The 12,651-nt window shown below is 37.9% G+C and overlaps 1 protein-coding gene across 1 annotated transcript in view; it reads left to right on the plus strand.

The window, feature by feature from the left end:
- The window catches only part of CUNH5orf15 (chromosome unknown C5orf15 homolog), a 14,977-nt gene extending 2,953 nt beyond the window's left edge, over positions 1-12,024 (plus strand). The window contains exons 2-3 of the mRNA XM_006017214.3: positions 8,352-8,953; positions 10,438-12,024. Coding sequence (XP_006017276.1) covers positions 8,352-8,953; positions 10,438-10,569 — 734 coding nt within the window. The 3' untranslated portion in view covers positions 10,570-12,024. The remainder of the gene's footprint in view (positions 1-8,351; positions 8,954-10,437) is intronic.
- Positions 12,025-12,651: the final 627 nt, after the last annotated feature.

Here is a 12,651-nt window from a genome sequence, read left to right on the forward strand (position 1 = left end):
CCCCCCCCCCCCCCCCCAAATGGAGAGAAAAATCATGCTTTGAAATAGGAAGATGTTACTTGAAAAAGATGTTCAGGAGCGGGTTTTTTTTTTTTTTTTTTAAAGGTATATAAATAAATTTGAAAAGAAATGTATTGCACAGTAAATCCTGTTGCCTCCACTTTCATATTCTTTACATGACATTGTGTATTTTCAACACATTTTTGTCTGCTTACAGAAAAAAATTCTGGTAGGAAATAAGGCTTTCTTTTCATAGTTCATCAGGGCGACTGACTTCTCTGACTGTCTGCATCACCCGCAGTGTAATGAAGTCATAGGCCTAGTTTGAATTTATCATTATAAGCTTTTTATGATGGAGTAAAATGTAGGATTGATTATTTGTTCTACATGTTAAGGAAGAAGATTAATATTAATAAGGCTTAATCTTTGCTGATGCATTTTAATTATAATCATTGTTTTTTTGAGGTATTCACATAAGGAATGATTGTCCATATTGAGAATCTGTTTCTTGGTATCTTGCCAGCCAATAGAAGTTAGACATTCATGGACTTGCCTGCAGAATTGTAGCTTGGGACCTAGGAAAACTTGTTTTGGTAGCATCAGCTAAGAATTTTTTCCTGTCTTAATTTGATCAATGAATCATTTTTTTTTTTTTTGGTCTTAATTTAATGGAGACAAAATCAAAAATTATAAAACTCCACCAAGAGAAGCAAAGATAGTAGTTTAAATAAATAATTCCCTCATAGCTTATGAATAAGACTAATGTTAAACTAAAAAAAAATGTTAATATTTTCGTTATTTTAGGAGCTGAAAGACCCTATAATCTCTCTCTCTCTCTCGGGATTGGTAAAGCCTGTATTTCATGCTGGAAAAGTGTACTGTATAAACAAGTAGTAGCCCATTACAATCCTTTGTAAGTGTACATGGCTTCATGAATAACTTTGATTCTCTAACATTTGTATAATATTTTACTTGCAAGTAATTTGACACAAGTGTCTGGTTGTAAGTGCTTAGATACATTAGGTGCCAACTTTCATAATTTTCTAGCTTGCCAAGAAACTCCTTGGGTATTTTTAATAGACTATTAAATAGTGGCCCTGTGTTAAAACATATGCTTCTATATATTTTAGCATGACAGATTGTTGGGATTTTTTTTAATATTATGGTATATAGTGAATGTGTAAAATATGCATTATTTCTTAAGCAGTTTCCTAATATTTGAAGCTGCAGGTTAACGTGCCACAAATATGAGTAGTTGGATGATCTTCATTTTTTTCCGCAGGATTAGACCCACTACTCTTAAGACTTTCCTTGCAGGAAACAGTAGTCTCCCCTCTAAATAAATTTGTTTAGTGATTGCTAAACTTAACACTACCTTGTTTTTGTATAATTCTCTGCCAAACTGCTTCAACACTGTTGAGTTATGAAATGGGATTCAGGCCTAGTATATAAAGGATTGACATGACAACTTGTTTAATAAATGACAGAAAGGCTTTATTTACTACAGCTGTAAACTATTAAATGACCCTAAAGAAAAGCAAATTCCAGTATATTTAGCTCTAAAAGTGATAGTATCTCATCAATACAGGCAAAGAGGCAGCCTCCGTCTTGTCATCTTCTCATGGTGTGGATCTGTTTGCCAGAAGATCTTATGGGTGCAGTAGTAGTTCTTGTGTTGAGTGATTTTTATTTTTGAAATGCACTGTTAGCTGCTTCGTTCCTCTTTTATATCCTTCAGCTCAGCATCTTCAAAGTGTTCTTGTAATTGTGCAAATCAAGAGGGAAATCCAAGCAATAACCAACAGGAAGATCCTGTTAATCAAACTGTTCGTTATTGGTTACTAGAAAGTCCCAATTTTGATTGAATTACTGTCCTCAGTAACAGATTATCAATTTCTACTGAGTTGGAACATATCAAAAAATTGATTAACAGCTGAGAAAATACAAAGTTTCTGAAGAGTTGTCCTTGGAAGATCAAGGGGAACCACTGAAGCAAAATGAGAGTAAATCAGGAGGAGATGGGTATCAAACCCCATATGTTTCTTCCTGCACGTTCTTCCTGCAGGAGAATATTTCTTCCTGCACATAAGCACAAGTTAATTACAATTCACTATACTTAATTAAGGACAGACATTTCACACAGTCGCACACCAAACGCATAGGAGCTTGCTTAAAATCATCATAGGTATAAGGTAAGCTGGAAGCAGGGCTGTCCTGGGGGGGAGGGGGTGGGGCTAGGGGTGTGGGGATTGAGGACAACTGCCCTGGGCTCTGCGCTTTGAGGGGCCCCACAGAACCAGGTTGGCTTTGTGTCCATCTGTTCGCTCCCCACCCTCCCCCCTGCCGCCACCTTGTCTGGGCCCTGCACAGGCTGATTTGCTCCAGACCACGCACCCCGTCATGGTTGTCTCTGGCTGGAAGTGATGCCTTATTATTTCTTTTCAGAAGGTCCAGCTGCAAACTTACATTCTCTTGCACTAGACAGTTGTCATCGATATTTTGTATTTTAACTTTTGGAAGTAGGCCCAGCTCACCTTAAGCATCACAGACATCAAACATCACATGAATCCCTCATCTTCTTTACAGTCCGAGTGTCCAAGGTCTGGAGCAGACTCCCCCCAGAGGTGGTGTAAGCACCTACTCTGGACTCATTCAAAAGGCATTTGGATGCTTATCATGCTGGGATCATTTGATCCCTGCAAACTTCCTGCCTCTGGCAGGGGGCTGGACTCGATGATCTCATGAGGTCCCTTCCAGACCCTAATGTCTATGAAATCTTTGTCCTTAATTCTGGTATGGTTTGCAATATTGCTTGTTTCCCGTATACTGTTAATTCTCTATAGCTTTAGTTATAATAACAAAAAAGCTGACATCAGGTTTTGTTGGCATGGTTTACTTTGTTTTGGTGAATTATATTGGAAAAGGATCTGTATAGGCTCTACCCCCCTCTGCATCTCTCCCCCCCAGTGACATTTGTGGCCTTCTGTCACTAAAGAACTTTTGAAAAATCCCACCAAAATCACTGAATCAAAGAATTGAGTTGAAATGAGAGTGCAGAACTTAGATGCTACTTGATTTATTCAAAACTAAGTCTTCCAAATGCTAATACAAACGTTTCTATGATTTATAAGCCTTTCTGTTTCAGGGCTTAAGTTAATCTGTCTGTTAGAGATCAGTATGAGAGAGTTCTGTATTTCTCACAAGGCGTTTAGTCAGAGTTCTCAGGAAGTTGTACTGACCACTGTCAAAGATGCCAATCATGCTGTGGTCGGTGGACCTTAGGTACAACCCAGGCTGCTTAGGCTGCATTTTGCTTTAGAGTCATTATATAAAATTCATGAACTGCGTTAAGAGCAGTGACCAGAACCCAAGATTCCTCCCCCTGCCCCTTTTTTTGATCATCAGTAGTACATATAAAGTCATATCCCCTCTTACTTGTTTTTCCTCCTTGGTGGCCCACCTCCAACAAGAAGGTTTCTGAGAGTATCCTCCATCTTCCTGGTTAGAGCACTCATTTGGGAGGTGAGAGATGTATATTTGTCCTCTCCCAGATGGAAAGGACCTATAACCCAACTAGGGCAAGAGCTCTAACCACTAGACTCTTATACAAAAGGCCAGTGGCATTATCTCTTCCTCCTCCAGCTATATTTTAGAAAAGGATGACATGGTTAGCTGTATATAAAGTCTGTATGCAGTTTTCAGTCTCACATAGGCTCCCACTTACAGCTCCCTGAGTTAGGTGCCCAAGTCTGGGGGGAGCCAGTATTTAAGACACCCTCTCTTCTGTATTTGTTTTTGGTGAGCTTAGGTGTCGCCCTGCTTAACATGCGACTCCCAAGCCAAGGTGCCTGATTTAGGTTTAAGAATGTTTGATGCCTGACTGCAGAGGTGGCATTCTCAGTTGAGCTTTGTACAAATTTGCCTGTAGTTGATTTTTTTTTTTTTTATGGACATTTTCCAAGTTTGCACTGTCACTTCTTTGTAACATCAAAAAGTTATCACTATAACATACCAAGGGATTTTGACAGGGTTCTATCATAATAGTTTGCCAGAAATTCAGTGGTGATAAACTTAAATCAGTTTTATGTGGCAGCCTTTAAAAAGGATTTTAACAAAGTCATGTGGAGTAGAAAGTAGCTCTTTATAAGTCAGTCAACCTTATGGCATGTATTTTACCTTGAATAATATAATCAGTAATGGGGAAAAATATGCCATGAATAACTGTAGTGGAATATGCTACTTTGTTAGATGACATGCTGTGTGGTTTTAATACTACCTTGTAAACCTGTTTCGGGTACTAATGAAAGATGATTATGGAATAATAAAATAGCTGAAAGTCAAACTGAAAGAAAAAGTTACTAGATTCCATCTGGAAATGTAATTCTTGTATTGGTTTCCTTTATACTTAGATGTCCGATTTATGTTGCCTTTCTCCTGTAACTTAGTCAATATGTATCACGAAATCATTTTAACCCACAGTCATGGAACATACAAAGCAACATTTTTTTCCTGTAGCAGTTTCATTTTTTTTATGACTGAACAGGTTGGGAGAGTGAGAGGGAGGTAAAAAGCATAGTTACCACAAATTCAGTGGCTGCTTACCATATCTTCCTGGGACTTTGGGATTCTTAATGGAGAGCTGAGTATTCAGTTTAAATATACCATTTTTGGAAGGGCAGGGAAATCAGTTTGGGGTTTTGGTTGGTTGTTCCTGACAGTTTTAAATTACCTTTAAAATGTTTGTTAATCTTGTGTATCTTTAGGTCTGTTGGCAAACAGTGAAAATGTGGCCCCACTTCCTCTCATTCCCACAGTCTTAACATTGTGTTTTTCTTCCCTTTTGGAAGTCTGGAGGTTGGAGAGTTGCAAATTACAGGCCATAAGGCCTCCATTTGACTCAGATCTTCTTTTGGTATTTAAATTCTTTATTTACTTATTTCCTTACAGAGTTTCATATGACCTTTGATTCCTTTAAAGAGACTCCGTAAATTTGCTCTTTACTTTCTAGTTTGAGATTATATTTAAGTACCCTTCCCTAATTAGCCTGACACCTGGGTCAAAGGCAACAAAAAAGAAGAGAAAACAAAGCCAGTTAAAAAAAACCCCAAAAAACATGTTCAGCATAGCAGCCAAGAACACTTTTGTAGTTTGTCTACCCTGTTATGAATCTTAGCAACAGAGTTTGAATGTGAAGGGAAAGGCTGGACATACTGCATAGCCTGCTGTGCTATAACATGTCTTTGGATTTTTTTTGTTGTAACGTTAGAGTGGTATTGTAGCAGTGATGGTCCAGGAAATATATGAGAAGCAAGAATTTTTTGGTCATATCTTTCACTGGATCAACTGTAGACTTGTGTGAGATGGTCGACAGGTTTTTGGGCTTGTCTCCTGGAAAGCTTGTCTGCCGTCTCACTCACTTCTACAGTTGGTCAAGTAAAAGATAGCATCAAAACCCCTTGCTGCTTTGGATTTGTTCTCAACAGTGAGCCTAGGAGGCATAGCTTGATATTTGTTTCCAAGTGTTATGCCATACATATCTGCAGTTGACATACACAAATTCCACACTTTAAGATATCATTCTGAGAAAAGCATTTACACACCCATCTGAATCACGGCTTGCTTGATGTCCCTGATCACTTAGGAGAATGGAGAAAAATATCTCTCTTTATTGTGGGACACAAAGGATATAAGAGAGGATACTCAAAATCACATTTTTCCTTATTTTTGCATCAATAATATTGATGTGGGAACTGGAAGCTCTGTAGAACCAATCATTTTGAAGTGAATTCTTCATTGCTTAAAAGCTACTAATAAAAGCTTAGTATTTTCTTCTATGGATGGTAGGAAAAAAGAGTAGTAAAAGATTTTTTGTTTGTTTGGTTGGTTTTTACTAAATTCGCAAGTCAGGCATGGGCAAAATATGGCCCACCAATTGATTGCATCTGGCCTGCAGCTGCCTCCATGGTGCTCTGCTTGGGGCTGAACCGTGTCCATGGCTGCCCAGAGCAGCCTGCTCTGTGCTCCTTCCTGTACCTGTTGAGAACCCCAACCAGTGCACACAGCTTCCTGGCGGGGCTGTTCCCAGTGCAGCTGTAGCTGCCTAGGTACTGCTTGGCTTCCCCTCCCTCTATCCGCTCCTCCTCCTCCTCCTGCCTCTGCTGTGCTGCTTCAGGCAGTGGAGGGAAGCCATGGAGATGTGTGCCAGGCACCATGCCCAGTAATGGACCGACAAACACAGACACACCAGTTGAATGGCTCCTGCCCAGCACAATGCTTGGCTTCAGCTCCCAACCATCTTCCACCCACTCTGCCTGCCTGGTGCAGTGAGTAGCTGTCTGCGGGCAGGCAGAGTGGGTGAAAGGTGGTTGGGAGCTAGAGATGGAGCCCTGTGCACTGGGGCAGGAGCTGCCTGTCTGCGGTTTCTCCACCCCAGCCTGGAGTGGTGCAGCAAGGTCAGGAGGCGGAGCCTTCGGAGGCAGGGGAAGTTGAGTAGTACCCAGGAGGCTGCAGGTGCACTGGGAGCAGCTCCATCAAGAAGCTGTGCACATTGGCCAGGGCTGGGGCTGGAGCTGTCCAGTGTGCACGGGCAGGGATGTGGTGCTGACTCTCCCAGGTGAGAGTGGGCTGGGCTTGACCTCATGTGAAGTCTCACGGCCAGATGGGGGCAGGGAGGGGGGAGGGGGTACAGATTGCACCTGAACGGCCCAGGTGAGCTCTGTTGCACGTGCCTCATGCCCCCTTCTAATCCTGGCCAGTTCCTGGGACCTAGTGAACAGATAGCCCCCAACATTTCCCCTCCCCTGACTCTCCCACACACAATATACAAGTGTAAGACTTTATTTTGAGCCATTATGCAATTGCCTGTGTGTACACTACTAAAATACAATGTAAATCAGGCCAAATTATTTTTGGAAATTTAAAATATGTTATAGTAGATGTTTGATTTTTTTAGTGTATGATCTATTTTTTTATTTATAATTTGTTAAAATATCTTCTGGAAGATTTTGTGTGTGGCTCTTGACAGCTCATCAAAACTTGTTAATTGGCCCTCCAGCCAAAATAATTGTGCACCGCTGTTGTAAGTAGTATTCAGAGTTTAGTAGATGCTTCACGGCGGATGGGCAACCAGTATTGCTTTCCTGTGTAATAGGCAGGGAAGCAGGAATGAGTGGGGTGGGATGAGTTTTAGTGTTGAATAGGCAATCTGTTCTTGTTTCTTATCTTCTACCTATCTGAGCCGTTTTTGATGCAGTGGGATCTAAGAGCAACATCATCGTCATTCTTCTCCAGTAACAATATGAGACTACAAGTGGAGAAATGTAGAAAACTAAGCTGGACTATATAATTTGCACTGTAGCTAGTTCATTTGAAAACATAGGCTAATATATCCACAAACTTACTTACTTGTGTTGCTTAAGCCTAACACTTAAATGGCCAAGAGTAAAGCCAAATAGTGTCCATTTTGCTGCTTTTGATTTAAAAAATATCTTACTGGTTTTGTGAACTTCACGTAGCTTTATACAATTGCATGGCTTCCACCATGTATAGGAGCCTGATAGCACTAGTTCTAATTTATGCTATTTCAGAAGGAAAGAGAACAGTTTGATGTTCAGGTGAGGCTTTCAGGTTTCTGGGTTTTGCATGTATTGCCTTTTGCTAACAGGTATACATACTGATCAAGATAAGGCAGTTTGAATTTTCCATGTTATTTTTGGCTGCTCAACCAAAAGCTGCTGTCAATTTGGCAGAGGTTGTAACAGAGTTAAAGCTTCAGAAGCAAGGATAGCCTGAGTGACCAGGGAGGTGGGCTTCACCCTTCCTGCATGCCCAGCATGGGCCCAGCACCCATTCTAACATCCTCACACCTCCACTCTATCATGGAAATCAGTTTCCTTGCTTAATATATGAACTCTAATTTTGGAGGGCTTTTTTGTGGAAAGGGGCATGCAGTGCATGAGTAAACATGGTTAGCTGTCCAGGCATTTTGAAATCAATACAGTATTTTTTATTTTTAATGAGATATTTTACCACTGTAAAAACACTTAGCAAACAAAATTTAGGTATCACTTACCTGAAACAATTTATCATACTTGTTGCGTAGCTTGTGGTGCTGTATATGTTCTGACACTTGCATGAGTGGAGCAGGAATCCTCTTCATTTTAAGTTCTACAGTGTGGATTTAGGTACAGTACTATTACCCTCCAAAATGTGTTTGTGCTCAGATGGGCCTACCCCAGTAGCATTTCTTTGTTGTAAAATACATCAAAAGTCTTACTTGGGCTGTGTGTGGGTGTGTACATGTTGTACAGAAAAATATAGAGGTTGAATATAATGGCTTTCCCCTTCCCCAGGTACGGCAGAAGACGTGGAGCAGTCTGAGAAAAATGTTACTTCCAACAGTGAAATAGTTATTAAATCTCAGATGCCAACAGCCAGTCTACAAAATTTGACAACAATACTAAATAAAGAGTTGCCCTCAGAAACTCTTAGAAACCTTTCTGCTGTCACACTTAAACCAACTGTGGGAAAGGATGACTTAGCTACATCTGTTACTGCCCATTCTACAACTGAGAGTCCGGTCTTGCAAATGGATGTTGATGCTTCTGAAGATACAAAAATTGATGAAGATGATCTTATAACAGATTTCAAAGATGCACTGAATAGTTCTCCACCATTGGTAAAAGAAATTATTGAGCCTGACGATAGTGAAGACTATAACGCATATGAGATGACATCCAATTCCAGATTCAATTCAGACCTTCTAGACTTGCCAGAAGATGACGACTCTGATACCATTAGCATCTATAATGAGGATGTGAAATCCGTTGAAGACAAGATAAAGGACTCCTCTGTAACAGGACTGGAAGAAGAAGACAGCCATTTCTTTTTCCACCTAGTTATAGTTGCCTTCGTAGTAGCTGTTGTTTATATCTCGTATCACAATAAGAGAAAGGTAGGTGTGTTGGTAAAAGAGAGAGTATACCTTGTTGTTTCAAAATATTTTTGCTTTAACATTTTGAAGTTCTTTATGAAAAAACTGATTTTTGTTCTGCAAAGAAAAATATTTTCTAAAAACATTTGTGCAGTATTTAGTAATGATGTTACACTGATCCTTAATATGTTTCTATATATGCATAAAGAAAAGTGAATTTGAAACTACAGGCATTTTGGGTTGGAAAATCAATTAAATGATAACATCAGTAATGAATCAGTTCAGCAGTATACTTGATGGAACGTGATTATATCAAGCAAAGCAAAGTTTCATGAAGGTGATTGTACTAAATTTGAATCTGTCCAGGATTATAAACATTACATTAAGGAAAACTTAGTCCTCAATTAAGTGTGTGTTCTTGAGATAATTATGATGATACTTGAAATTTAAGACCATTTAAATTGGGTATTCCTAGGATTTAACCCTTTCCCACAACTTTTAAAGTTAGTACTTTGAATTCTTTGAAATTCTAGCAACTGTGATGAAGCATGTCAGTGATTTTTTTTAATGGAGAATGAATGTAGACGGGATACATAGATCTCAGGTGTTGCTTGATTAGTGTTGTCTTCTTTCAGAATCTGCAGATAATGTTAAAGGACTCCTAGAAGTTGGAACTAAAATTTGTAGACGGTTTTGATTAATGCCCTGAAAAGCTTGATTGTGTTTCATTTCCCCACTCTTTCTCCTTATCTCCATGGAAAATAGATTTGGCCCTGTGTTTGGATGGGACTGAAACAAACTTTTAACTAATATTTCTGCCATAGTGCTTTATAATCCCAAAGAAGCCTAAAGTACAAAACATTTTTTTCCAAAGGGCTTTCATTACTTTTGAAATATGCTGCTAAACATTTTGCCCTATTTGTCTTCCGTCTACAAATTGTTGGGTAATTCTTTCTTCCAAGGTCTGTGACTAAACTTCCAGTGTTTGAATTGTCAGGGTTGCAAACTGTTATCACCACAGCCTGTTTCTATCACTGGAGAGTAGGAACAGGTGATCTCTAGGGTTGCATCTATCTACACAGATTTCTAAGTACTTCTCTCACCTTTCTTCTAAAATCAGTAGCTCCAGTGGGAATTACAATTGTGAAGTGCCAGTGTAAATCAGACAAAAGTATTTTTATCAGTGTGTCACCTAACCCAGACATTAATGTTAAATACCTATATGTTAATGCTGACACATTGCTGTTTCTGCCACCCATGAAGCTGCACTTGTTTTTGATTGTAAGAGGTGCTGAAAAGTCTTGGTGTGGACAAGGTCCAGGATGTCAGTAGTTGCGTTTGCTGGAATAGCAAATGGAAAGTACAGTATGCTAAAATTCACAGTGCTAGCTAAAATAAGGCAGGTAGCACCACAGGTGACTGGTTAAAATGCAGCTGTTCGTTAGCTGACAGAAATGTTTCGTTTTTGTTATATTCTTCTCTAAATTAACTTCATTTTCTTTCAGATCTTTTTATTGGTCCAGAGTCGAAGATGGCGTGATGGTCTTTGTTCTAGAACAGTAGAATATCATCGCTTAGATCAAAATGTTAATGAAGCAATGCCTTCACTGAAGATTACCAATGATTACATTTTTTAAAAAACATTAATTTTGGGTTTGCTGACTTTGCCTACCTGTTCATGTAATATTGTGCAGGTATTTGCCATAAGCAGCTCTCTTACCTGGATGGCTTTGAGATTTAAATCTCCTGTAAGACAAAGGATTTATTTCTTTGTCAAAAGTCAAGTTTCAAATCAGATGTACAGAAAATAGATTTAAATAACTAGTGCGCTTTTCAGTTTTATGTTGTGTGTCTTCTTTTCTGTCTGAAGCACTGTTAATAGTGCTAATTCAAAAATAAAGGTACAAAACTTTTTAGGTTCAATAAATTAATGAGTTTGGCATTGCTGAATCAAATTAATGGTCTCTCTGCTAATCACTTGTATGGCTCATAAATCCTTGTATATTATATTACACAGTCTAAAAAATTATCACTTTTTCATGCATAAATTGTTTAGTGCTGTAAACTTTTATCTAAATATTTTTTGGCTAACTTAGATTTTTCTTACCTATGCCAGACTAGCTCACGTGACAAACTTCATATCTTCTCCAGGTGCTTCTTACAGTAAAGCATTTTAAAGTAACTGTACAAAGCATATTTTTTTAATTTTAGAAGTTGTAAAGCTTTCATTTTCTTTAGAAACCTCCATTTTGTATGAAGGTAGTGTTGCTTCTTGATTGCCCAAGATTTTCTCTAATTACATTTATAGATGCTTTATTTTTAATTTTTAAACTAGTAAACTGAAAATAAGCCTCATAGTATAATTTTAATAAAATAAATACACACAGATTTACTGTTAGTCCACATTTTCCCTCACATTTTAAAGCAGCTTAGGACGTTCTTTCACAAACCTTAATTTTATTGCAAATATGAGACCCTGGGACTGTAAGAATAATTTATTTTGGTGTTATTTTGACCCAGGTAACTGGAAAGCAGACTAGAAAATAAAAGCATGTGGGGCTGCCATAACTTATGGAGAGCACTGCACCTTGCTTTAATTGTTGCACATTCAATTAACATTTGATTTAGTGTACAGCAAATTATTAGGATGCTTGGTTTTTTACCTTGTCTTTTGTACTTTCACTATTTATGTTTTTTTCCATGAGTTGTAAAGTATACAATTTCGTAGTTTTGCTATCTGTACATTATTTTGATTTAATTTTTAGAACTGATAAATGTGTAAATAATGGCGACTCAGAACCATATTTGATGACTTGGTATTCAAGCATTAGTGTATTGTTTTGAAAAATTATCAAAACTTTACAGATGTTAGTTAGCATGAGAAAAATTGTGATGGCATGATATTATGTAATGAGTGAAGCAGTTAAACTTTTAAATCCTACAGTGAAGTACATTCTTCTTAATCACAAGAAAGGGAAGCACAAAAAATACTGGTATTCGAACTGTTTTCTTGCAGTAATTTTTATCATATTTGGACTTGTATCATTTAATATTTTGAATAAGATTTTTAAAATAAATGACAAGACTAGAAACTTGTGGTTTTATTATAACTTGATCATTTGAAATATGCTTGTATTTAATCACATTCTTTTACTGTAATGGTGAATTAATTTGCTTGGGGATGAACAAAACATCGAAAACCATCTTTTGACATTCTTGCTAACCTTATCATTATGGATAAATTCACTGTGTCTTGAGGATTTCCACAAAGTCCCATATACTATTTAAGCCTCTGTTAAACGGTACATAGGGTGGGTAGTAAGGCTTTATAGGAAAACAAAATTTAAACTTCAAAAAAGTAAAAGCCTTTTTACCATCTTTTTGTGTGGTTTTTGTATATGTTGTATACAAATTAATAATGCATATCGATGTAATTTTACTTGTTTTCTGTATGTAAACTTTGGCAGTTCAGTTTTCCACCTTGGGTTGTTTTACAAGGCAAAATGTCCTGATGGATAAGATTTAGGAGGAAAACTCTCCTTACAAAGCTTGTACTATGTTTTAATAATCAATGAACTAACTCATAACAATTTAAAAATTATCTTACAACTATTTAATATTGCAGGAGCTGCTTCTTACTAGGCACAGTATGATGGAACAAGTCTTCATTCTTTTCAGTACCTATTTCCATTCCTCTCAAAGTAGTCTTATGAAGGATA

This window comes from Alligator sinensis, unplaced genomic scaffold (genome assembly GCF_000455745.1).
Source record: "Alligator sinensis unplaced genomic scaffold, ASM45574v1 scaffold111_1, whole genome shotgun sequence".
NCBI classification, from domain to species: Eukaryota; Metazoa; Chordata; order Crocodylia; family Alligatoridae; genus Alligator; species Alligator sinensis.